At 33.6% G+C, this 27,675-nt stretch overlaps 1 protein-coding gene across 6 annotated transcripts; it reads left to right on the top strand.

Moving 5' to 3' along the window:
* Window positions 1-291: 291 nt before the first annotated feature.
* On the top strand, window positions 292-26,305 carry Eps-15 (Epidermal growth factor receptor pathway substrate 15). 6 transcript variants are annotated; one of them, XM_074143514.1, is made up of 19 exons: window positions 292-449; window positions 2,004-2,132; window positions 4,279-4,422; window positions 6,921-7,070; window positions 8,562-8,672; window positions 10,051-10,194; window positions 10,532-10,689; window positions 11,916-12,066; window positions 13,017-13,169; window positions 14,674-14,763; window positions 15,909-15,971; window positions 20,128-20,325; window positions 21,875-22,045; window positions 22,139-22,223; window positions 22,724-22,779; window positions 22,857-22,908; window positions 23,143-23,207; window positions 24,441-24,626; window positions 25,795-26,305. In XM_074143514.1, the coding sequence occupies exons 1-19, from the start codon at window positions 423-425 to the stop codon at window positions 26,155-26,157; spliced, it is 2,496 nt and encodes an 831-aa protein (XP_073999615.1). In that variant the 5' UTR covers window positions 292-422; the 3' UTR covers window positions 26,158-26,305. The 6 variants fall into 6 exon arrangements, with proteins under 6 accessions (XP_073999615.1, XP_073999614.1, XP_073999619.1 ...); XM_074143513.1 differs by having other exon boundaries at window positions 13,014-13,169; XM_074143518.1 differs by having other exon boundaries at window positions 13,014-13,169; window positions 25,719-25,856.
* Window positions 26,306-27,675: the final 1,370 nt, after the last annotated feature.

Raw genomic sequence — 27,675 nt, 5'->3', positions numbered from 1 at the left:
AATGTATAGGGTAACTACAGAAACGAATCAGTTCTTGGAATCGATTCCAACCCTGGAATTGATTCAAATCCAATGAATCCAAAGGCGGACTCGTTCTGCCCGTCAATTATACTCACCCTCAGCTACGTTTTCCTGATATTCGTCCAAAACTCTTGGGCCCTCTACGCTACTGTTTTCTCATGGTTTACTTCTCCTCATTACTGGGACCGTTCGTTGTGCATTAGTTTCATTTTTACTTCTGTTTATTTCTTAGAGAAATAACTGTTTTTTAGAGACAATTTTTTTTAAATAGAATAGATTTTTTTCATTAAATCGATTCCAATATACGTAAATCGATAGTTTTGAATTACAAGTGGATTATTGATTGTTCTGAAATAAACTGTTGAGTGTGTGTAATGCCGAGGTATTGCTGAAGAAGAAAAATGTCTACATTGCCTTCTCCTACACAGGTAGTTCGTTTTTTCTTTAATTTTGTTATTAATATATTGCAAGTAATAAATATTAGATAAAGCACCTGTAAACTGTCAAGTGACTATCAAGTATTTTGTAGATGTGTGTACCTTATAGATTTGTTATCATTTTTATTGTTTTATATTTATTTCTTTTTTTATTATTATTAAATTTGCTGAAATTATCCAGGTCTTCAAAAATAGTAGAAGTATCAAAAGATTAGACAATTTTTTGGGTAAATTTTGTATAATTAGTACACTCCGTTAAGGTAACATAAGTAAAAATTAGTTTTAATTTTGTGAACTATTAGCAGAAAATGTTGTTGACTTTAATCCGTTTATTTTTGTCGGCTTTGTTCAGATATGTCTGATCAATTACGGCATCTATGTCCATCTTCAGGAGATTATCAGGTGTATGTAGAGTAAGGATGAATAATAAAGCCTTATGAAGTTTTAGGTATTTTGTGGAAGCTTTAAAAAAAGCAAAAACTTAATATTTAGTAATTAATTAATTTCAACTAATTAACGTGATTAAGGAATAGAAGGGTATTTTAGCACCTAGATCTTAACACTTTAAATGTGTGACACGCCTTCAAAAGGAAAGACATAGCATAGTGATTCTGAACAAGGAGATGCCAGGTTCGTGTAAATGGGGCTACCATGGTATTTCTTTTATAAGCAGCCTCTACTCCTCCGGGCACATTATGTTTGTTGTCGCACATTTACGCAGCGCTCAGAGTCCTCAATTGAAGACTGAAAATGCTCAGACATAAGTATCTTTTTTACAATAATTTTTTTTCCTTTAACTCTTTTTTTTTTAGGAGATTTTCATTGTGATTAGGGACACTGATAATTTGTAAGAGAAAAAGTGCAGTGATAATTAGTGAATTTCGAAAGTCTCATCTGCTTTTTGGAATTATACATAAATTTTCCAGTTTCGTGCAATCAATAATTATGTTTTACTCTTAATAAATGTAAAAATACTTTTTTTATTTAAAATTATTCTTAAATATGTAGTCAGGTCACTTAAATCGTCATTTGATCCTCAACTACCTGGACCTAGCATTTTTAATTTTTAGACATTATTACCGTGTTGTCAATAATGTCGACACTTTTCTTCTCCTCATTCTACACTAGTATGTCAAGTATATTTCGCTGAACCAGGCCTTAGGTAGAGGTGTGCTTCAAAACAGCCGCGAGGTTTTCGTCACTGGGTCTAAGTATACCTTCATCCAGTGCTGTAGGCCTAACGACTCCCAAATCGGTCAAAATTAAGGTAGGAATTTATTAGAAATCGGTTATCTCTTCTTGATACCACATAACATAAATGAAGTTAGGAGAAACTTGAGTTTGGAGAGTAGCTGCTATCTGTCCAAGAATTTTACGTCAGCTAAGATCATTGCAATTCTCTTCTTATATTTGCTCGAAATATCAGTAATTTTTTAAATAATTGAAATATATTAATATATAAATTACGTTAATAGTTGAAATTGCTAGCTCCCCGTTAAAGAACATTTAGACTTATAAGTCTGTAGATATGATTGCATGTTGCAGGTGGCCGGTGTGCAGTATACTATTTACGACACCTACTTCAATCAGTTGGAGAAGCAAGGGACTATCCCCGCAATAGATGCAGCCAAATTTTTAAAGAAATCTGGACTCTCTGATGCAATTTTAAGTCGAGTAAGTTAAAAAATATAACCATGTTAATTGAATGACTAAATTAATTAAATTTAATCTCTTTTTTTTTTAAATCAAAATTTCACAAAAAAAAAACTTTAATAGTCTTGGATAATCCCTTAAATATTAGTAAGAGAAGAACAAAGTAATTTCTTCTGAGTTCTAATAAAACATCTAATAAAGTAGCACATCTAATGCATTAACACTAACTAATGTAAAAAAATGTAAAGTTTTCACGTACAAATCTCGTTTATAATTTAGTTTCTTATTATCATATGTAGGATTCATTCCAAGTCTCCATTTTTTGTGAAGTAAAACATAAATTAAATGAACAAGGTGCAGTTATTTAAATATTTACCTGTTTTGGATACGAGTTGGTAGGGGTTTTTAATGGATTGTGTCTGAATAATGGTTGAGAAACAGGGCTCAATTTTATTGAATTAAAACCAAAAATTTCAATAAAGTGTAGATTCAGAGAAATCGGCGTGGGTGCGGACTTGAGTAAAACTTTTTGAAAATCATTCTTGGGGACTACATTTTGAAATATATTTGATGGAAAAAAACTATGTTAGAAAAGGTATTGGTGTTACATGCTAGAACAGGAAGAAGAGTTTAAAATTGAAACGAATTACGTTTATTTAATTTTTGGCATCGAAATTATGCTTTTCACTCTTTTTTGTCTGTTTCACTAGGTTTACCTAGTGAAACTGCTTAGAAGCCAGAGAAACAATCGAGCGTGCTAATTTTTGAACCAACGAATTTTCTGATCTCTTCAAAAGTAGAAGTTTGGAAGTGCTCCATTTTTATGCATTTATTGAGATCAGAGGGATCAAGACATATTCTTAGAGAGACATCAGGTTTTCTCACAACTTGGAATTAACCCAGGCCGTTGTCTTGTCAACCATTTTAATTATGCCGTTTTTTCCAGGCTTAGTAACGTTTCTTTGTTCTTATCTTTCAGAGGGTAAGGTAATTACCGAGTGGATCACGGGAGTAATGTTATCAAGCTCAATAACATCTTCATTTTTTTTAAATTAAAATAGACCTAGAATAGATGATACATTTGAGTTAATAACAAAATTCTAGATATTTAGTTACTCTTTTATAAGTGGCATTTAAATAATTTTTCCCCAAAACATCTAATTTTTCTTCTGTCAGTAATAATCAATAATTGCTGTTTTTTTTTTTATCATTTTGGTTTGTTTTTAAAGGTTTTATTGCCGAGTAATTGATAACGTTTGCCATAATACCGCTGTCTACGTTAAATTTATGCGCTAATTTATTTTCTAACATAAAATCGTCAGTCCATGATTTATTCTTTTGGCAACAAGTTTCCAATTTATCAGTAAATTATTTGTTTACCATTTCGTCTTCAAAATTACTTGAGTAATGGAAATATTTACTTGTGTTATAATATTTTGTATTGATTTTCTGCAAAAATATTATGACCCATGATGACCTTTTCTCTGACAAACATAACATTAGGAACTGTATGATGGGCAATTGCTTTTGGTTATGGACAACACTTTTTTTTGCACCTGCTAGAGCTTTGTTTATGTTAACACGATTTCTTTGAAAACTTTTTAGAAAAAGATATATTTTTTTATCTAATTTCTCATAACTATTTTATTTATTCTAATTTATTTGTTTTTTTCGCTTCAAGAATACATAATTTCGATAGCGAAAACTTCACTCTGTGATTTAAATTTAATTAATGAAATTTTGAATGTTTCAAAAAGATTTTTGTAGTAAACAAAAGAGAATTTGTGTATTCGTATTCATCTTCAAAAGCTGATAGCTGAGATTCCGTGGTTACCAACCTGATTACTAACGCCACTACGATCAAAGTAGTCTTTGTGACACTTAACCCGTAAGAACACAAAATTCAGTATGCTTTTGTAAATAGAAGCTTCTTAGGAGTCTGGTGAGGGGGCCCTGGTGAGAGTACAGTCCAAACGCCAAAAAGATAAGCTGAACAAACAAATATATTTTTTTTAATTTCTCATTTACAGTAAAGGACATCAAAGCGTGGCTAGTTTTCAAGTTCGAAGTAAAATAGATTGACCTATGTAACTTCACAGCATAAGATCTTCGGCTGTTTTTATTTTACCAGATTTTTACTAATTAAGATGTTTATTTCTTTTTGTAGATATGGGACTTATCCGATCCGAATTCCAAAGGATATTTAACAAAAGCTGGATTCTTTTCGGCACTAAAGTTAGTTTCTTTAGCTCAGCTTGGACACGAAGTCTCATTTGCAAACATTCTGATGGAAGTACCTCCGCCCAACATGGTGAGATACTTCAAGAACTGATATTCTGTTGTAAAAGTACTGCTTACTGCTGGTATTACCTTAACAAAAACTTATAGTTTAAATAGTTAAGCATAAAAGGAAGAAAGAAAATTGCGATTTCAGTGATATGTTTTTATTTTTTGCCATGCTTTCGATGTAGGACATAGGTCATCTTCAGTGCTTATGCAATAGTAATGTTAACAATAATAATAATGTTTTGCAATTTTACATCTAAGGTGTGTTCTATTTTGCCTGTTTACGTACTGAATATCAAGAATAATGGTTGATTAAACGACAAAAGGTAACCCAAATTAGCAAGTACCCAACATTTCAAACTGAAAGAAATTAAGAGCTGAAGTATGAATGAAATGTTGGGAACTTGAGTTTTGTGTAACTTTTATCGTTTAATCGACTCTTACATTTAGCTTTTTAAACTACAAGTTTTTGTTAAGGAGATTTTATATGAAATATAGAATTCCTAAAATTTTGAAGAGCATATTCTTGTTTATTATAAGCGTGATTTTATGCGACAACCCAATAAAATAATTTTGAGAAAAACATTGAGAAAAATCTAGGGAAGGGATTAGCTATGAGGTTAGCATACTGGACTCCCACGCGGAGGTCCCGGGTTCGAATCCAGCAGCTGACCCTTAGATTTTCTCTTCCTAGGAGCTTCTTACAGCTCACTGTCCGGTGATGGACAGTGTTGTCTGTAAAGAGAGAACACTGTCCGGAGGCCGGCAGTGCACTGGAAAAAGCTCCGGGCGCTAATAACCTCAGCTGTTGATGCGCAAAAAAAAAAAAAACATTGCTAAAATTGGACAATAACGGAGTTTTCAGGATTGTTCTTTTTTTCAATCTTCTACTTGGCTTCTTTTTGTTGTCTCCCTTTTTGTAAGATTAACAGAGTTATTTTAAAGGGTGCCTTACTTTTGAGGGGCAAACTCCCCTGCTATTCATATTGTCGAAACATCTAATTAAATTTCGAATTGGATGGCACTATGAATGAAAATCGGTCCAAGCGTCGATAATTTGAAACGATTGCAATTTTGCCCCTTAGTTTAGTTTAGTAGGTGTAAGAGCAGGATAGCACTTTAATGTTACATAAGGTAAGCTAAGTAATGCCACGGATAGTTAGAGCTCTAACCCCTTCTTCCAGCCAAATTTTACCAAAATCATTCCAAGATTTACAGAATAATGTTTTTGGATATGGTCTTACATACATGGAGGCGCCACGGTAGCCGAGCGGTTAGAGGCGAGACCTGCGAAGCTAATATGTATTGTGGTACTGGGTTCGATTCCCGGTCTTAGGCCTTGGATTTTATTTAATGATTAATAAAAGAATTGTACAGTAAAGTATGTTTGCTAGTCGCCTCCGTCCACGACACCTAATTGTTAGTTGGACGTTAAGCCCCGCCTGAAAAAATAGGCGATTACTTTACTACATACATGGGGCTAATTTCTTTCCTATAGGATGTACAGCGTCGATATACCCAAAAGGCACACTTAAATTAAATTCGGAATCGAATGACACGTTTAGGCGTTACGTTACAAAAAAGGTAACAACAATTTCTCAAAATGTGTTGTTTTGTTTTGCCCATTTTCGGCAACGGTTTTCTTGAAAAGTTTTTTATTTATGTTGCAAAAAAAATTATACCCCTTTACATTAAAAAAAAAAATTTAATTTCGTCTTGTAAAAGGAAAGAGAAAAAAATTGTCGAAGTTTGGTATTTTTCGTCATTACGCTTTTTCGTGCAGTTTTTGATGATCAACCCTTATACAACAGTCCTGTAAATCTTGGCCTGATTTCGATAAAATTTGGCAGGATGACGGGTTAGTGCTTCCCTACATAATATTAAAGTGCCATCACGCTCTTGCAACCTACTAAGGGAAGTATTAAAATTGTGCTATATTCGCAATTTAATTTTTCTCTGCTTTCTTGGGGGGAAGTATTGTAATCGCAGTTTAATTTTGCATTCCTCTCTTATGAGCAAGTACTGTATTCATAGATTAATTTCTTTTACTCCTCCTAAAAAAATGTGCTGTAAACGAAGTTTGATTTGGCTTTCTTCTCGGTAGAAGAAATTCTAGTAATCGCCTTATTCTCGTAATATTCCCTTGAGAGGAAGTAATTACAATTTACCGCTCTTACAGGAAAGTACTGAAATCACATTTTCTTTTTATTATCCCTCTTAATGGAAAGTAATATATTCATTGTTTTATTCCATAACTTTTCTCTGTCTTCATCTTCTTTCCACTAACTTGGTACCACGCCTCATAACTTTTAGCAATTTTATTACATTCTATATCTTTTTCTCACCAACTTTTTTTTCCATTCTTATATAACTTTTCTCATAGTCGACACTTTATTCCTACCAACCTGGTGCCACACCTCTAAGCTCATCTGTCATAACCGGGTTGAGGGGTTACTTTTAAAGCCTATTATGAATTGTAAGTTACTATTCAATAGAAAAAGTCAAAACGCTGTTTGTTTTCAGGGCACCACACCGAGCAGAGGGTCCCAACCAACCATCAATTCAGTATCCCCAACCATAATCGACTGGTCAATGAAACCAAATGAAAAAGCAAAATATGACCAACTGTTTGACTCTCTACAGCCACTGAATGGTGTGATACCGGGCAATAAGGTAAGTGATGTGGATCTTGGCTTCTCAAACTTTATGCCCAAGTTTTTGTAGGCCGTTTATTCTGGGGTGTAACACAAGTCTGCATTTTTGGTTTTCTTGTTTCCTGTTTACCAACAGTGACCAAAATTTCTACTTGCAATTCATGCTTGTATTTCCTTTAAAAAAACTGTCAGAGTTGAATCTAGCAGTTCGATCATTTTTACCGTACTGATTTATAATAGCTCTAATACCGTAAACCGTTGTTTATACTATTGTTGAAGCAGAGAGGGAGGATCTTGTATTTAAAAAATGGTTGCTCGGATTCGGAAGTTTAGAAAATGAGAAGGTCGAAGTGTAGTTTGCCCCAAGACGTTTTTTATTCTTAAATTAATCACTTCTTCCAGCTTTAGAAGCAGTCCCTAGCACCTGAATCAGGAAAAAATCACAGGGCACGCTCGCTTTGGGTCACGTCAAACGTCCTCGGTGATACCTGATTTAAATTTTTTGCTTCTCCAAAGATGTGAATATACTTACAGCGTTTTATCTTTCTCTGATTACCAATTCACTCCTTAGCCAAGTTTTACCTGTTTCTTTACATTTACAGGTGAAAATGAGCTGTTTGGCAGTTTGTTGCCTGCAATGATAGGATCAATAATATTTGAATACATAAGCAAAGTATAATGTTTTTTAAACGTATTAAAATGTATAAGGTACGCTGATGAACAAATTTTTCAATTTTATGTATTGTAAATCACATAATGTGTAACTAAAACTTTTATTTTTGTTAACATAGCTCGGCCTTAAATGATTAAAAGGATCGAAATGTTGGCGGAAAAAAAAATGTAATCATGAAAAATAAAAACTTAGACATGTAAAAGAGGTTTAATATGACAAAAAAGTTATAATAATCAAGGTGTAGAAAATATTGGCCTATATCCGGTAGTTAACAAGTTAGTAAAAACATTTTTTTGATTAGTAATGAAGTTATTTGGTAATACATTTTTTGATTACAATGACTTTTGTTACACCCTGTTATATCGGCGCTAGTCAAAAATGTTGGTTGTTTAAATCTGATCGTTAAATTTCAATATTAGTTTATCATTTACTCCTGTTTCTTAGTAAGAGGAAGCATTACGAACTCTTAATATTTTCGAAATTAAAGTTCTTATCAAAGTTACATGTCTAAAGATTCCCAGAATTGGCAAACAATGGTGTCTAAAAATGCTAAAAGAAGTTGCTAAGAGATTGATTACGTACCACGTGCGCTTTAGATTAAGGAAAAAAAATAATAACGCAGACTCTTGTTACAACTTAATGGAATACCAATTTCTATTCGAAGTCTTTAGGAGGAGACAGAAAGAGCTATATTTCTTCGCATTATGACACTTCAAAACGTATATATTCGGTATTACCAACTATTAACTTAAGAAAAACTATATAGCTATATTCTTTTGTCTGGACATGCATCAACAACACTTTCTAACAAACTTAAAAAGAAAACAACTTTTTCAGGTGAAAGGTTTATTGATAGACTCGAAACTACCGGTGGCTACGCTGGGCAAGATCTGGGACTTGGCCGACATGGACAAGGACGGCAGTCTCGACAGACATGAGTTTCTTGTGGTAATATAAACATTTTTCTAGTTACATTCTAATCACTTTATTTTTATATACGTGTTTTTCTTTACTTGGTGACCTTAATTTGTTCTTATTCATGTTCTGAACAAAGTACTTCTGGTGTTGGTTTTTTGGATATAGGTCTGAGTTACACTTAAAGCACCTATCAAAATTTGCAATCGTCTGGAGTGTATTTTGACGACAGTTTTTTTTTAAATTTCAAATGTTTCATGGATGAGTCCCACAACAGTAGCTACATAATGCGAAGTCTGGTGATTATAATGGCGGTTGTTGCCGCTGTTTTCATAATTGGTTTATATTTCGGTAATTTTGTTTAAATTGCTGTAATTATCAGTCTATTCTTTTGTTAGGGTAGGATCTTGACTGTGTGTTTCATCTCTTAATATACATTTCTAGTTTCAGCTTGACTTTTTACAAATGCATTAGAATTTGTGGAGCGCATCTTATTGCTTCATCAGTTAAGATTGTGGAATCCGTTGTATCGCTCATTATGAGGTTTTGTGCTTTTTATATTTATGTATAATTGGGAATTCAATCTGAAGTTTAATGCTAGGTTTGCATTGGAATTTTCGGTCGGTCAATTAAGTTTTTTAGTTATTAGGTTTTCGTTAATGATAAGAAAATCAAGGAATAGTAGCGATTATTGACCTCTACTTTGTGTGTAATTTTCATGTTTTCATACCATGTTTACCGGAACTACTGCTTTAGTGTCATCAACATAAATTGTAATAAATGGTATTTAGAATCCCTGTCCTTAAGAGATTTTTGCAAAACAAGGTTAGCCCGGACGGTTGATTCCATTGGCATGCGCGATATTTGGTTGAATACTTCAGTTTTGTAGCTTCATTACTCAAAATTACAAATCGTTTCTATGATTTCCAAAACAAACTTGTTTTATGGGATTTGTGTTTTTGTTCAGTAGGTGTTTTATACGCTGTCTACACTTTCTTTGATGAGTAAGCTCAAAGAGGGTATATCTTGATTTGACGACAAACATATCCGTTGAATACCGATGTACGTTTCACGGTACTTTTTGTTTAGTTAAGAATTCTTCCATTTGGATTACACCCGCCCCACATTATAGTTGGCTGTGTTACAGAACTATGTATGCCCTACATGGATCGTACTCTGCTCACGCTGTATATACATCGCCATATATTATCTAAAGATGGGGCATACGAATTTGCTTACATGTTTAACAAATAAAGAAAAACTACCTGCAACTAACAGATTTTCTTCGTGCATCTATTTATGGGAAGTTTATTAAAAAGATAGCTAAAAGCTTTTCAAACACCCTCCATCTTCCTGTCGATGTTGAGTGCAGTGAGTAATTGTTGCCAACCTTATTTTGTTCTGTTTCCAGGCGATGCATCTAGTTTACAAGGCGTTAGAAAAATATTCAATACCCAATACATTACCTCCGGAACTGTTGCCTCCAAATAAACGCAAAAATTCAACTACGTTCCAACCTGCAGGTGTCCAGCCAGCAGTACAACCAGCGGTCAATGTAAGCTTTCTGTTATTACAAATGAGATAATCAAGTGCAAAGTTTCTTTATGTTTGGATTTTTAGAATTTTTTTTGAAAATGGATAATTAGAAAACATATGTAAAAGAGTTTTTGTTTCATTTATACTCCAGTTGTTATCCATATTTCGGTCAAACTAGTTTTTACTGGACCTGTGGCACGGATTTTTCTGCAGCCAACATTCATTTCTAAAAAAAAGTAAAAAAAGTGTTAAGTCTTACATCTCATTTTCGGATTCAGCTCACTTTATTAGAAATTAGCCCTCTGAGAAAATAATAGAACATGTCAGGATCTAAATTGATATTTATTTGTTTCTAGGGAGGTTTAAATTGGGTAGTGAATGCAGAAGAGAAAATTAAGTTCGACCAGCTCTTCCAAATGACTGATTTAGACAAGGATGGCTTTGTGTCAGGGCATGAGATCAAGGACATTTTCCTGCAGTCGGGGGTGCCTCAGACTGTTCTCGCTAATATTTGGTAAAGATTTATAATGTAACAATATTTGTTATCCAGCTAATATTCCGTTCCAAGCCTTACTTATACAATTTCTTTTCACAATTATGTATACATAATTATTGCAGTTCCGAAATTGATGAAACGAAATTCATTATGTACAAAAATGTATTTTTCCTTGTTAGCCTCATACATAGATTTAGTTGTTTTTTTTTTGTTTAAAACATTATCCATAAATTTTGGGAACTGCAAAAGACCAGCAAGTTTTTATTTGAGTTACTACAAAGTAGCATATCCAAAATTTTAAACAATGTATTGGCGGAAACACACCATTATTTTTTCAACGAATTTTATTAGTCGTCCTTTTTTTTATTTGACATTAGCTGCGAAGGCCATAGCCATAAAATATTATATTTTAAATATCTGAATAGTACCCAGTCCAGAGTCAGATCAGTTTGGGATTTAAGAGTTTAACTGTATGGAACATATAATATCTGTTGTATAAACCTATAAATGTGTTTGTATTTCACAGTACCAAATTCGTTTTGTTTAGTTCAGGCCTCCGCTTCATTCTACTAAAGAACGTATAGCTATCAGAGTTAAATTTGTTTGCCAGTCTTAAGATGGAATATAATTACACATCTGCTCAGAATATAAAGATTTCAACATATAGCTAGTATATAAACTATTCACACACTTTCTTACATAGGAATCAACCCAACTGGTACCCACCAGTTCCTGCTCAGACCCACTGCGTCCTGGTAATAGTGACATCATATTATTTATAGAGTTTACATATTTACAAAGTGCGAGGAATGATTGCAACGACATGAAGTTACCACTTCTGGTCGGCATTGATCTCCCGCACTTCATCCACACACGCACACATTTATCCAAATTGATTTTTACCAAACACAATTGCTTAATAACACGCGTTGCATCATATATCCATCTAATTAAGTACACACACGCCTAATAAAACCATCATAAGCAGCTATTTTGGGGTGAAGTACTTATAATTCTTCGCACTCTAAAATAAATAAAATGTAAAATAAATAATAAAAATATAAAATAAAATAAATAGAACTGTTCTCGTAAGGTCTTCCACAGTAAAGGTAAACCGAGGTTGGTTTTGGATAGCACAATTGAATTTCTCCAAAACTTTACTTTTTATTTTTAATAATTCATTAGGTGCCATATTTCTAGATTTCGCATTTATTATGTGTATTTGATAGTTCTATGTTTTCTAGGGGGCTGTGTGATATTAAACAGTCTGGCAAGTTGAATTGCGATCAGTTTGCATTGGCCATGTGGTTGATAAGTCAGAAACTGAAAGGAATCGATCCGCCTACCACGCTGAGTCCAGACATGATACCTCCGTCTATGAGGCCTGTCTTAAATGTAAGTAGACATTTCCTAATTATTAACAACTGTCCTGCACTTTTTGCAAATGTGCGTATTTGGGGGTGAAGTACAACGGTGAAAACCGTTACGTATCTTTTACAGACACGATGCAGTACACGGTGCGGTTTGACCTGAATTGTAAAATTTTGCTACCATTACTAAGTTGTATGATACAATAGATTAGAGCGTACGATGCGGAACGATTTGATCTGTATCAACACATTTTCATTGTACACCCCAACAAGTAGACTCCTAAAAATTATCGCCTAAAAAAAATCGTAAAAAATAATGAAAATTGTAAGGAGTAGGGAACAGTGCAATGGAACAAGTTTATTAGTTAACAAACTTTCCCTCTGACAATGGACGTAATAACATTTAACAAAAATGCACTCCAGTGATTTTGAATTTTTAGGGTATTTGGGATATTTTTTATCATGAAAAGAAAAATGAGATGTAGGATAGAATAAAGGAGATGATAGTTGGTTAAATGGCCCACAACAGCTGCGAGACATAAGAATCTAATGTAACATCCCCTGGCAAGCTAACTGGATGGCTCAGAGCAAATATTTAAGCTCAATGCTCAGAAGCAGATCAACAAGCAATCTGAGAGGTGCCTCCGCTCCTCGTTGAGACGTATCCATTTCCAGTTTGAGGAACTTTGCTCGCAAGTGCGGAGGACATGGAGTTGAGTCAAAATGAGGATTCCGTTAAGGTTGGCCAGAAAACCACCAAGATCATATTATTGCTGACTAAATCAACTTCTTTTAAACAATACATCTGATGTTCGCTTCAATAAATAAATAGAGTAACGTATGAGAAATAGATTTAATGACGAAATCCAGAGGTGATTGGCGGAATTTCCGGTTGGAAATAATGTAAAGGAAGAATGTTTCATTCTTCTGAATAAAGTAATTTTATTTTTTTGAATCTATGACTGTTGACAGCAGGAACCAGTGGTGACACCATATTCAAACCCAGAACTCAACTTGATTAGCCAGGACATCGATGAATTAGTTAAGGAAAAGCAGTTGCTCGAAGGTGAAATTCTACAGAAAGAGTCAGAAATCAAAATCAAAGTTAGTGAAGCGAGTAGTTTACAGGCAAGTAACTTATTTTTTTCCTTTTAATTAGATTTTCACTTTTAGTATTCACTGTCAATACTGCGATCATATAGACTTATAAACTTGAGATTTTACTAGGCATTCATGTTAAGTAGTCTGATGTTTTCTACCATTGTTGTAATAAACTGAGGTTTATTCAGAAAAAACAGTATTTTTGCCGGAGTGTACACTGTTAGCCGCACTGCCCCTTGAATAAAAAGATGTTTTCTGATTGTTGATATATTGTTTTTTATTAATTTTTCAATGCGACATTTCAATGCTCTTGGTAATATCATGAAATTATGCTATTTACGGTAGCGACGGTGCAACGTGAAATTTGGGGTGAAAGAAAACATTCACGGAAATATTTCGACCTTCGTAGCAAGCTTCAAATAAAGACGCTCTAGTCTAGTGATGTTCTGATTGGTTAACCTGGTAAAAGTGCCAGTCATTTGAATATTACCTTCGGCCTCAACTGATTACATTCACGTTCAAAAATTATGTGGGGTATAGCTTAGTACCGGTTGTCTGACTGTCAAAAAACTTGCAGGATAGATTTAGAATTCAATATGGTCGTGCTGGGCGAAAAACAAGCATCGAATTAATGCAAAGTTTGTTCCTCGACCAAACTTTTATGACCAAAGAGCAGTGGAATAATAAAGTGGACATTAGCTAGCAACTCCTCGATCAAGCCAATAATGAAGAACCGTATATACAAATGGATTGAATAAAGACGAGATTAGGATTAACGTTTTTATAATCATGAAACAACATACAATCAATACAAGGGGTTGGCGAAGAATCTCCACTCCCCAAAAAAGTACGTTGGTATCTAGAGGAAATCTCATTGCCCTTTTTTGAAAAAACACAAAAAGACACCAGTCAAGACTCAAAAGCGAAAAAAACTTAAGTGTCTTCACCGTACTAATGCCAAATACAATGCCCGTGCTCACTTAGTATTTAAAAACCTAAGTTCGGTTATTTTCTGAAAAAGCCTAGTATAATCTTTATATAATATAAATACGTATCTCTACATCAGTGATTCTCAACCTTTTTTTTGTCGCGACCCACTTTTAATTTCTAATTTAATTTTTAATTTCAAAATTTGCCGGTACACTAACAATAAGATAAGTTTAAAAGTATTTTCCTTATCCATAATACACTGTGTAAAACTGCTTTTGTACGTACCAACCAACTTGAAAAATAATTTTAACTTATACATAGATATAAATATTTTTCTTTAATTTAAACTTTATTCTTAATAAAAAAAAAAAGTTATAATTTTTATTGTATGCATTCACAAGTGCCGCGGCACAGTGGTTGAGAATCACTGCTCTATATCATAACAGTGCACGGTTAACCAACCAAAGTACAAAAATTAGAAAAAATAAAATAAAATTTTGTGACCAAAGTCAACGAAACAGTGTTCAAAATATGTATTTAAGGGTGAATAAGAAACTGATAAACCAACTACAATCTTTCATATTTTGTTGGTGAATTTCAGGGCGAACTGGAGACGTTAGTAGCCACACTCAAGCAACTAGAGAACCAAAAAGGCGAAGCTCATAAACGCTTGAATGATCTTAAAAACCAGGTAATATACTCATGTTCGTTTCTTTGCACTATCACACTTAATTTAACACATTTTTTTACTTACGTCTTTAGAATTGAATTTGTGTTGTATGTTATTACAGGAACCCGTTAGTTACATTTACGCAAAATTTATTGCCTTATTTTTCTAAGTAGCCAGGTCCGATTTTAGTAACTTGTCAACACTGGTGAACGAGAGCACTCCAAACATCTTTAGTACTAATTTACGTATTTAAAAAAAAAAAAATCACAAATGATCTCCTGCAAATTTTATTATTTTTTCATTTTATTTGATTTTTTATTCTTTATCTACTTTCCTGAAAACTGTATGTTGTAAGTAAATGTAGATAGTAACAATATTTTTGGCTTTTGATGAATCTTTGCCGGTAGATAGTTTCTGTTCGTAGCGCGGCAAAAAATGAAATTTATAGCAGAAAATGAAAACGTTGATTTTTAGCTGAACAATATTCAGCAGAATTTCCATGGTCTTACGCTCGACGATTCCATCTCTTTTAGAAAATGTTTTCTACTTAAAAACACTTTCCAAACTCCGCAAAAGCGCTGTTACAAAAAGGTGGAGTTGACGCAAAGTGAGTCGATAGATTTTATTGTGGCGTCTCTCTTGTAAGTTGGATTGGAATAAACCAACGTGCAGGCTGTCGTGAAGGACATAAGACGATTGTGAGACTGTTAAAGCGCCTTGCAAACTAACAGGGGGAGATACTCATTTGAAACCCCACAGGGGGACATAGGATTCCTAAACCTAGCCTACATTACACCCTTATATCACCTAAATTGTTTGAAAACAAGTATAGCAGTTCTAGTAAAAAAAAAAAGTAAGCAGTCCAGGTTACGGTTGTGGATTAAGAGAAAAAAAAGCGCAATGCCTGGATTGGGTTACATCATATTTTTAAGGAAAATGCTGCACAAAAGAACGGGGTTCAAGAAATTTTGGATCCAAAACTTTTAACAAAGTCATCTTAACAGATTTAGTTAATCAAACTATAAAAGCAGCAATAGACTATCTTTTCTGTCCCTCTAAATTTCAGTTCCTGATTTGTTTTAAGTTCTTTTATTTTATTTTTATTTGTTTTTATTTTATAATTTTGAAGGAATTTATTATTTTTTTCTCCCTATATGTGTTTGTAGACAGATGATACAGAAAAAGAAATAAACGACATGCAAAAGGTGCTAGACATAAAACAAAATCAGGTAAAATAGTTCGCACATTTTAGTGGCATGTGTCTGCCAAGAAGTGGACTTGTGTTCGTTTTCTTGTGTGGTCTGTGTTACAGTTCTCAAGTTCAGGCTTCTTTCTGTGGCCATGGTATCTTCAGCCTTGTCTTCACAAACATTGAACTATCGCAGATTTCTGCATTGCATAATATAATTTTCACGCTTTGTAAGAAAGAATATGTAAACAAAATTGAAACAGTCCAAGATTAGACGTATGAGAATGATATCAGATTACTCGCTTGCAAGAATGAATATGTAAAATTCAAATTAAAATGAAATTTGATAAGCCTAGATCACTTTCATAAGGGTTTTCGATTAGCTGAATTGGAAGAGAAATTATTTCCAATATCAATCTTTTTTTGTCCAAGTTTTCGAAATCAGTCACAACCATAGAAACAAACAAACCTTTGAGGTTCTTTAACCAGTTGCTGTGACAAAATGTTGAAGTTTGTAATAAATAACCAATGCATAAGTCCTGAAGGTTACTAGTCCTTAAGTCAAAAGCTTGTCTAGAACAAATACAATAAAATAAAATAAAATAAAATTGGCAATAATTTATTTTCCCTCCTAGGAGTTAGATTTTGTTTTTCAGAAGCAGTATTTTTCGTAAAACTTTAAAACCCTTTTTAAACTGTAATAAACGCAAAACTTTCCATGTCTAGGTAGAAAATCGGTAAATGAAATAATTTAAATACTTGGAAATTTAATTTTTAAACAAAAAGAGAAAAAGTACTTTAAATTAAAATGTATAAATTTTACATGCCCTAAAATGCGATTAAAAAGAATTAGAATCAATGATCTTTGAGTTCTTATACAATTCAGAGTGGAGATAGCTGCTCTTTTACTGTAGCTGTGGTGGAGACTCTTAAAATGCCAGCGCATTTTTGTACGACAGTATAAGGCATTTAAAGGGTTAAGATTTTGTGAAACTTTATTATCCTGTTACCATAATAATTTTCACAATGGTAGCACGTTTTGTGAGTCAGCCCGCAGGAGTTCAGATTATTAACCAGACATACTGAACTGAAAAAATTCTTTGGGTGGCTTGGGAAACCTTCTTTCTCATCTGAACTACAGAGGTTAGAGTCTACTTGAGCTAAAATGGATATCAAGCGGAGGTCATTAGAGACATATCACCCTGGACTCCATAAACATCCTGAATTAAGATACTAATCTTTTACAAAAGTATCGGTTACCCTGGTACATTTTGAAAACCACAGCTTTACACAGTAGATGAGATACAGCTTTGTCTAAGAAATAACACAGTTGACGTGCTGAAGATAGTCCACAGAACGAAGTCTGGCTACCCAACTACAGACCTCTGTGTCCCTGCAGTACCACCTACAATCCATCGTCCTGTCCTGTTTACACCAAACTAATTTATGTACCTCTGATGATGGATGCAAGTCTAAACCGGTCATGGATACAATAATCATGCGTGCAACGACGAATAAAAACTGCGATATTATCGACTGCGGATCTAATCACATTTTCAATATTTGAACTAACTGCGATATTCTAGGACTAGGTACAGACCAATTTTTAAAAACTACAATTTCGGACACAGTTACAAGTGATTTCTGATTTCTTTCCCACCTTACCCTGTGACTTCGCGTTTATGTAAGTTTTTCTACTTACTTATTTATTTATTTTATTTTGATATAAAGGTTCTTGATAACCCACCTCTTGAAATTGTGGAAGTAAGATAAAATTGATTAAAGATAGTTTAAGAAATTCGACATTATTTGCTTACAAAGGAACAGAGTTAGTGAGAGTTTAAGTTGCTACATAGTTTGAAAAATAATAATTTGCTTTGTTTACTTTTGCCCAAACATAATGCCTTCACTTTATATGACGATATAAAACACCATCTTTTAAAGAAAGTAATTTTCTCAATATAATAAATAATTAAATGGTAATTAAATTTGTTGTACCTTCCACTCTGAAGGTTCAAGAAGGTAGGGTCCATTTTTACTGGAAAAAAAAGTACAATCCTAAAAACTTTATGCTACGTGAAATTTCTTGAAAATGATGAGGAATTGTACTCGTAGTATTGTTCATTGAATTTTGTTGAACCTTTTCTTAAATACGAAATAAAACTAACTATAATAGTATGCGTAAGTTTCTGTTGAGCTGCCAGTTCAGTGGTACTGCTGTAAGATGGGTCTGCTGGACTGAAAGCGCCATTCATTGTCCCGAATTAACAAATCAGTAACTGTGTCTTCTCAAAGTTGTATTTATTTCAATAATTTTGTCAAATAACTAAAAATGTTTCCTAGTTTCTCTGTCCATTGTGTACTTGTTCGGTGAAAACCATCTGACTTTCTGTTGGTATTTCCTTTTTTTTACGGAATCCCAATACCCTTTGTGCTTGAATCCAATATTCGTGGGAAATGGTGGACTTCTAGATTTATTTTGTGTCTGTTGTGAAGAAATTGTGCAGGACAGAGAATTCTAGGTCTTTGTTATTTGCCGGCATTATCACAATGTGGGATTTCAAGTCTGTATAGAGACGTTAAGTTTCGGCAATGACTGGTTAGTGTTGCTACAATTGGTTAAGTGGAAATACGAGGGTCGTTTGAAAAGTCCGTGCAAAAATAAAAACTACTTAATTTTTTGGGGTAAACCTTTTTTATTTTTCAACATAGTCTCCTTTTAGGCTTATACACTTCGTCCAACGCTGCTCTAGTTCGTTGATCCCTTCCGAATAATAGGATTTGTCCAAGTCTGAAAAATAGCCATTCGTTTCTGCAATCACCTCCTCGTTTGAATAAAATCTCTTTCCCGCCAACCATTTCTTCATATTGGGGAACAAATAGTAGTCCGAGGGAGCCAAGTCTGGAGAATAGGGGGGATGTGAAACGAGTTGGAACCCTATTTCCATTAATTTTGCGACCACAACTGCTGAGGTGTGAGCTGGTGCGTTGTCGTGATGGAAAAGGACTTTTTTGTGGGCCAATCGTGGGCGTTTTTCTTGCAGCTCGGTTTTCAAACGATCCAATAACGATGAATAATATGCACCTGTAATAGTTTTACCTTTTTCCAGATAGTCGATGAGGATTATTCCTTGCGAATCCCAAAAGGCAGTCGCCATAATCTTTCCGGCCGAAGGAACGGTCTTCGCCTTTTTTGGCGCAGATTCCCCCTTGGTAACCCATTGTTTAGATTGTTCTTTGGTCTCAGGAGTGTAGTGATGTATCCATGTTTCATCCACAGTGACGAAACGACGCTTAAAGTCCTGCGAATTCTTCTGGAACAGCTGCAAACCGTCCTTGCAACACTTCACACGATTTCGTTTTCTTTGGTCTCAGGAGTGTAGTGATGTATCCATGTTTCATCCACAGTGACGAAACGACGCTTAAAGTCCTGCGAATTCTTCTGGAACAGCTGCAAACCGTCCTTGCAACACTTCACACGATTTCGTTTTTGGTCAAGCGTGAGCAATCGCGGCACCCATGTTGCGGATAGCTTTGTCATGTCCAAATGTTGATGCAAAATATTATGTACCCGTTCATTCGAGATGCCCACAGCACTAGCAATCTCACGCACCTTCACTCTTCTGTCATCCATCACCATATCATGGATTTTATCAATGATTTCTGGAGTAGTAACCTCAACAGGGCGTCCAGAACGTTCAGCGTCACTTGTGCCCATATAGCCACTCCGAAAATTTTGAAACCACTTATAAACTGTTCTAATCGAAGGTGCAGAGTCACCATAATGTTTATCAAGCTTTTCTTTAGTCTCCTGAGGCGTTTTGCCTATCATAAAGTAGTGTTTAATCAACACACGAAATTCTTTTTCGTTCATTTTTTGAAAATCACTCGACTTCCTCGATTCAAACGAATGCCAAACTCAAAGAAATAGACCGATCTGGCTGAAACTTGGTGTGTGTTCTTCCAAGAGATGCTACTAACTAAACATAACCTCGATACGCGCCAGTGGTGCTATCTCTCTGACTTTGCACGGACTTTTCAAACGACCCTCGTAGAGCGTCTCTTTGCAAACTTGATGATGGTTATCCTGAGGATGGAGAGATCAAATCAGAAAGCAGTCTCTTTAGCTGCTTGTGTTAGACACAGCCTTAAAAAACAAACTTTCAACTTGTGTGATTTTTGTGTGTGTCGGTTAGGTAGACAAATTACGTAAAGATGCGGAAGAACAAGCAACCTTAGTTAGATCTCAAGAAGATGAACTGCTAAGCAGACGTAAAGAACTGGAAGCTTTGTTGCAAGAGGAAACAAAATTGGAAAATGAAAATATTGAACAGTCCCGCAAACTATCATCACTGTGTAACTTCCTACAAGAGTCACAATTAAATATTAGTCAGGTAATAGTTATCCGCTTATAGCTTTAAAGTTCCTTAACATTCTGGTGCGAAGTGCCCACCCGATTTTCTCCTTAAGCAAATTAAATTTTATGTATTTGAAATTGTCAGCGTAAAAGAATTTATTTTTTCTAAAGTCGTTATTGACCCTTTATTATACTAAATTCAAACAAAGTTCAAGTTTCAATCTCTGTTACATACAGTACTGCTATAAACTTTTAATTAATAAGTTTTTGAGAGGGAAAGGATTATATGTGCGGTTAGAGTATTGGATTCACACGCGGAGATCCCAGGTTCGAATCCAGTTGCTGGTGCTTGGATTTTCTCTTCCTAGGAGCTTCTTACAGCTCACTGTCCGGCGATGGACAGTTGTAACGAGAGCATACTGCCCGGAAGCCGTCAGTGCACTGGAGAAAGCTCCAATAACCTCAGATGTTGACGCGCCTTAAATCATTTAAAAAATAAATAAATAAGTTTTCATTTTTACAAATATCTCGAAAAATAACAATATAATTTATACTCTAAATTTAACAGATTTTTGAATTAAGATAAATAAATACAATTTTAACTTTATAAATTAGCTGTTATTGTTTTACCGTAAGCTATTATAACACTTGCTATGTCCATGCGAAATCCCTCTCTACAATCTCACCTTCTCTTGTGTAAACATCATCTCCATTATGATCAAATCTAATATCTTGAAGAACAGAATACAAAGGAGGTCGTGGTTCCAAGAGAGATTGATAATTGCTTAGTTAACTCGCGTGCTCTCTAGTTAGCTTTAAGGTCAGTTAAACGATCACTTCTGAAATTAAATAAATTTAAAAAAACCTGAAAAATGACTGAATTAATTATATAATCGTAGGAAACCAGTCAATAGCACGTTTATCTACCGCTAATAGTTGAGAGAACAATTATTTTAAGTACTAATGTATAATTTGTGATTTAATTTAATTAATTGTCACACTTTTTTAAGCTTAATCAGTCTTTGTGTCTAAAGTTTAAAACATTTATCTTCTAAATTAGGCGCCACGGTAGCCGAGCGGGTTAAGAGGCGAGACCTGCAAAGCTAATATGCATTGTGGTGCTGGATTCGATTTCCGGACTTAGGCCTTGGATTTTGTTTAATGGTTAAATGAGAAATAGTAAAGTACGTTTGCTAGTCACCTCCGTCCACGACAGCTAGTAAATGGTAGTTGGACGTTAAGCCCCGCCTGAAAAAATAGGCGATTACTTTACTTACTTTTACTTTTATCTTCTAAATTATTGAAACAACTAAAAATTGAATATGAACAGTCAAAGGAGGTGTTTTTTCACTCCTCCATCTAGATGGCCACTCGCTCGTATAGGCAACATCTCACTTTTTGAGTGGAAACAACTCTTCCCTCACTTAAATAATAAAAGGAGAAATACTCCGTAACTATTATTTAGGAATGGTGTTCTTCGTTCTTTCACATTTTCCCAAGACTCAGGAAGTTCAACCTGAGTTCATTTCCTGTTTACAGATAATTAAATTCAGACACCATTTATATTGTTAAAACTGATGTTGCAGATAAGAAGTATTATCGTCACAATCCAGGAACAACAACGTCAACTGAAAGAGGCGATCGAAGTGGTTGACACGGCCATAGTTAACAATGAAACTTCAACAGTTCCAAATCGTTTTCTAGACCTGGAGCCACAGTTTCGAGATCCATCGTATAAAAGACTAGTAAACAATAAGGCTAGTTTTTTAAAAATAAATTGAATAGATTTTTTAAGTTCTTTAAATAATTGTATCAAATATTATTAATATTTATATTACTGTTGGTTGTAGATTGATGACAATAGTAACAATGCTAACGAAATGCCAAACGGTACAACGCAGGACAACGAATTTAGTCAAAACGTATTTAAAAATGGTAAGTTTAGAATGAAAATCTTCTACATTTAAAATTAGCTTATTATGTAGGTTTTATTTAGAGCAATTATTAAAAATGTGTTTTAATTTAATACTATAATCCTCAAATTTGAATAAAAGTGAGACAGAAAGAATACCCCTATTTTGGAATATAATTAAAATTCAACAAGATAATTTGTACGTATTTTCAAGAAATGTGAAATTGAACTTTTTAACGGCGTGCATCTTATTTAAAGGCATTTTACATTTGATAGATAACCATTAATATTTTAAAATATGTTTTAAAAATCTACAAAAAAACAAATTATTTCTTACACTTACATAGAAATGCATTGAAGGAATTTAATATTTGTCCAACATACAAATTAATGTGTTATAGTTTGCATCATGAAAACAAATTTAGTTATTTTATCAAAAAATGTATAGAGAAGCAGGTGCTTTTTTTTTTCTACGTTTCTAAATTCAAGCTAGTTAAAAAAAAGTAAAAAAATCTGTTTTCAGATCCATTTGCTTCGAATACGAAATTTTCAACAGCATTTTCTAAATCAACATCGAAGGTAGGTTAATTTTTTCATTTTCTTTTGATAACTAAAAACAAACGCTAAGTTAAGTGATCAAGCAAATCATTTTACAGTTGGAATTCGACCAGAGTGATCCATTCGCATCTTTTGACAATACGGCCTCAGGTATTTGGCTTTCTTTTTATATATATGAATTCAGTTGTTTTAATTAGCTATTAATTACCTATATGTTTCTTTTCAAGTTATTATGCTGTTCAGTGGGTTTCGATTTTTAAAAAGCTTACCTTTTTTGTACAATTCCCACTGTTATATTTTGGCAGACGTGGACACTAAGCCTACATCCACTTCCAGGCTGTACTGCTGGTAAATTTTAATTTTTTCTTTTATCTGTTATTATAGGTAAATGCGATCCTTTCGATCCATTTGGCAGTACAGGAATTCAGCCGGCCAAAACAGAAGATGATGTAAGTACGACTTGTTAATATCACTAGAAAAACACCTAGAAACATTTTGGTGCCGAGGTGTTAAATTTACATCTGGAATTCAACCCGAGTGATTTAGTTCCAATTAGGAGGGGCGAAGCAAGATTAAATGGACTGGGGTTTATTGCTTGCTGGTTCTAAATATTTATTAATTTATAGAATTGCCAAAAAGCAAATACAAGATATTTCAACAGCATTGTATAAATAAAATTTTATGTATTTGTTCATTGTTTTTGGTGATTGGTGTGGAATCTTTAAACGTTACTGTACAAGTCGTAAAAAGTTACTGTAAAAAGTCGCAGCTATTGCTGGAAAGCCTTTTTAAAGTAATTTAATATCGGAATGTAAAATTTTAATAATTTTTCAATAGACACATGCGGACAAAACTCCGCATACTGTTATTTACTAAAAAGTGATTTTCAGTTAATCAGTATTAGTGACCAAAATATATTTTTTAAGTTATTATGCTGTTCAGTGGGTTTCGATTTTTAAAAAGCTTACATTTTTTGTACAATTCAAATACATTTTGTACAAAATGTATTTTGGTATATTTGGTATAATGTATTTTTGTAATATCTGCGCATATAGTATCCTCGAGGTTGGCAGTGCGCTGATAAAGCTCCGAACACTGTGAAAAAAATCGCATTTTATATAAACAGATCGAACAACTAAATGAGAAAAGCGTGTAAGAGAAAGTAAAAACGTAGACTTTTGTTACACTCTATCGCTTTCGTTCTTGTTTTTAATGTTATTACGTAAATAACTTTCTTTTTTTTTCTTTTTTTTTTATTAGATTGTTATTCTGTCTTTATTACTTATTAGCCCATTTATAGATGTGAATAATTATTCCGGTCTATTTATAATTGTGAAGAATTATTCATTAGGAACTTTCTCTAATAAAGGTAGAAAGATTGTTGCCAATTTTAGTCCTAAATTTTTACTTCTTTTTTTGCCAAGCTTTCGATCTAGGTCATCTTATGGACTGAGGTACATACTGTGTACGTTTTACAGAAAGTTTCTGAACGTAACCTAGTAATCATTTTTCTATATGTGCTATACAATCCGTTGTAATTCACTCTACAGAAAATGAGTTGAAAGTTATTAATAGCTTGATGAAGTTTCAACTTTGGTGTCAGCATTGGTATTATGGGACTATTAACAAACAAATACCTGGTGTGAGAGATCTTTTCGACAATCTATTTACTATCTGTGCAGTTCAATTCGGATCCGTTCGGCTGCGAGCCCTTCGAAGTGAGTGCGCCAGCGCTGCCACCGAAGAACAAGCAGCCACCGCCTCGCCCAGCGCCGCCACGCCCCGCGCCACCACCGTCACTCGCTACCACGCCTAATCCAGTGCAGCCGACGGACGCATTCGCTGACTTTTCCAACTTCAACAGCAAGGTATTTTGAAAATATTAATTTTCAATGGTTTAAATAGCTGGCTCATTTACATTAAAGTAATTGGTGTATAAAAAAAGTTATTATTTTTTCATAATTTATTTTGTATTTGTTTCCTTTTCTGGCGTCTAATTCTCTTTCGAACTTTTGATTTTAGTCTTTCACCCCCTCTACCGTTCATTTCCTGTTACATTCTCTCTTCCTGCCGCATACGGTCCTACCATACTCTTCATCTTTTCTTCTTATCATGCAGTTCTGCCACTAATTCTTAGTGGCCTTCTGATGTCGTCCATTCTCAAACCCCCATGTTAAACAATTTTTACTTTTTGCAGACATTAAAAAAAAGCTTTGAATACCTATTATTTCTCTTACAATGTCAATTGATTCTTTAGCTATTCTAGATTTCTTAAAGCATTTTTTTAGAATTGCGTCTCGAAAGCATTTACCGATTATCTTAATGTAGCATACATCATCGGATGTTTCTAATCCGTAGTTGAGTTGGGTAGTTCGGCTGTTTCATATTTAGAAGATTTTCTTTTTATTCTCTAATAAAAGAAAAGAGAGGTCATGATTGCAGATGGGTTTTTTCAGCTTACGTATGGGTTTCCTTGCTTTGTCTATTATTTCTTTTCACAAACCTTATCTCGCTCTGCTTTTGTGACCTGGTGATAAAAAGTCGAACTCTCTCACAGTGGACTTGTAAATAAGACACACCCTACATGAACTACAGCAAGCGCCCAAGCAATGATTTGCTGAAGTAAGGTAGGTAAAGTCGCGTTCAAATCTGTAGCGGTTCCTAAATTTAATTCACGAAAATGTCACAAATAAATTTGATTTGACTGATCCCCTGATGTGAATTTTATTTATTTTTTAATTATCAGACCTATTTTAGTTGCGTTTTAAAGTTTCATTGAACTTCTTTAGTTAGAAAAAACGGCTTATATTTTTTTTATACACCAGAATATGTTACATATACCTTAAACTCTCCAATCTTAATACTAACCACTTTTTTTCTTCTTTTTTTCTTTTTTTTACTTTTATTTCTGTTTTTGAATTTTCTTTAATTTTTGTTGCTAAAATTTTTTTGTTTGAAAGCCTTAAGTTTAATTTTTGTTTTTTTTATTTTTGGTTACTTTTTCTTTCTTTTTTCTTTTATTTTGTGCGTTTGCAGTTGGAGCGTATCGTGGCCGACACTACCACCAAGAATCACTCTACAAATTTAAACATTAGTAGTAATAACAATAATAATAATAATAATCTCAAAAATAATCAAAATGATGTAACTAATAAATTTGATTTTACTGAAGATCCATTCAAAGATTACCGTTACGAAGACACTTTTCACTTTGCTGACGATCCATTTGCTGCAGTTGATAATAATATTGATGATGATAATAATAAAAAAAGTGATAATTTATTTAATGATAAGCTTAAAATTATACATTCCAGTATGTCCTCAACTAATTTTCATAATAATTTTGACAAAAAAGACGATGAAAATAATGATAAAATTGCAACCAATTTCCTAAGTTAGAAAAAGAATGTTCTCTTCTCTAAAACAGTTACTTGTTTTGATCTATTGAATCCAAAAATAGAATATTTGTTTTTTAAAATTTATTCTCAGTTTACACTGTAAATACTGTTATTATAAACTAATATTTACACATATTATTGTAAATATGAGGTTTATAAAATATATAGATATATTTATAGTTATGCGCCATACTAAAGTGAGTTTTAGTATCAAGTATGTCGGGATTTGTGAGAATAGTGAGGTCTGCATTCAATTCTAATGTCTTTAACTTCAAATGTTTTAAATGTCTTTAAATATAGTGCTGCAATCTTCTTGAATAATTACCAACTATGCTCATCTGGTCTCCCTGCTTGTCATTAACGTATCCTTAATTTTGACATGAGAATACAATTGAATAAATGTTTTGTTGAGTTTAAAGTCTCTCCCATGGGCTTAGTATACCTTGTGTTTACCTTAGGATTTATTGTACAGACTGTTTTGTGTCCCGGTCTTACTGCGAGTATCAAATACTTTGAAGAAAGTAACTGTTGTTCCTTAATAAATATTCACTTATGAACTTAGTTATACGGATTAAAAACGATACATTGTAGCCTTTAGAATTTATTAAATTCATTTAGTATTGCAGTAAGTATTTATAATTTATTAAGTATTTATAAGTAAATATTTAATAATGGAAAATAAGCATTCTTAATAAAGAAGGTTGAAGACTCAGCCCCAATGTCTGACTTAAATAGTTTATCCTATTCTATCAGCCAGTCTCAAAGGGTTTTTGAAGATTAAATGTTCTTAATTAATTAATTAATCTTAATTTCAAAAGTCCTCTTTTTTCATATTTTAAAAATCTAACAAAAAAGTATGTGTCTTTTCATTTACTTGACGAACTGGAACGGTTCTAAAGACCATAGTAGATAGATATTAAATCTGTAAGAAAGCTCTTTTTGTGAAAAGGTTCAGAATTCATGCTTAGAAGTTCGCGTATAAATGTCTCTTGAGAATTGTGACTGTGATTCCATGAAGGTGCAAGTTAGCTTTAGCCTTGGGTCCATGTGCCCACCTGTTTAGGTCATCTCCGTATCTGTTCGATTAAATAGTCTGGAAAAGGGCTTCCGGATAAACCTTGTAAACTAGAGGTTTCCACTCCATAGAAGCGAACTCCTATATCAAGATAAACCCCCTCCCATTAAGAACACACTCAGTGCAGTTCTTTTTCTTCCAGAAATACCTGCAACTCCCGACATACACTTTCTCATGGCAGCTATCATGCAATAAGGCGCATATCTGCATTTTAATTATCTTGTTTTGTTATTTACAGTACATTGTAAATGTTGACCTTACTTTTTGTTTACAATTGTAAATATTTTTGTGAAATTACGATATTTCCAAAGCTCAGTTTTATACCCGGTAAATTTTTATGTTCTATAATTTTTTTTTATTTAATTACCAAAGTTTTGCTTGTACTGGTGGAAAATAAAAATACTAGTCTTTTATTGTTTTAAGGAAAATTTGAGTTTCAGGTGT

The sequence above is a fragment of the Rhodnius prolixus genome, unplaced genomic scaffold (genome assembly GCF_049639745.1).
Source record: "Rhodnius prolixus isolate KJV_2025 unplaced genomic scaffold, Rpr scaffold_12, whole genome shotgun sequence".
NCBI lineage: Eukaryota > Metazoa > Arthropoda > Insecta > Hemiptera > Reduviidae > Rhodnius > Rhodnius prolixus.
Note: the sequence above shows the minus strand (reverse complement) of the source record. Positions and strands in the feature narration are given on the sequence as shown.

Excerpts from the sequence above, each read along its gene's own strand:
- Eps-15 (XM_074143513.1), top strand. The coding sequence starts at position 423 with ATGTCTACATTGCCTTCTCCTACACAG. Across the intron at positions 10,690-11,915 it reads ACTGTTCTCGCTAATATTTG|GGGGCTGTGTGATATTAAAC; the intron begins GTAAAGATTTAT and ends TATGTTTTCTAG. Across the intron at positions 22,780-22,856 it reads TTTCTAAATCAACATCGAAG|TTGGAATTCGACCAGAGTGA; the intron begins GTAGGTTAATTT and ends ATCATTTTACAG.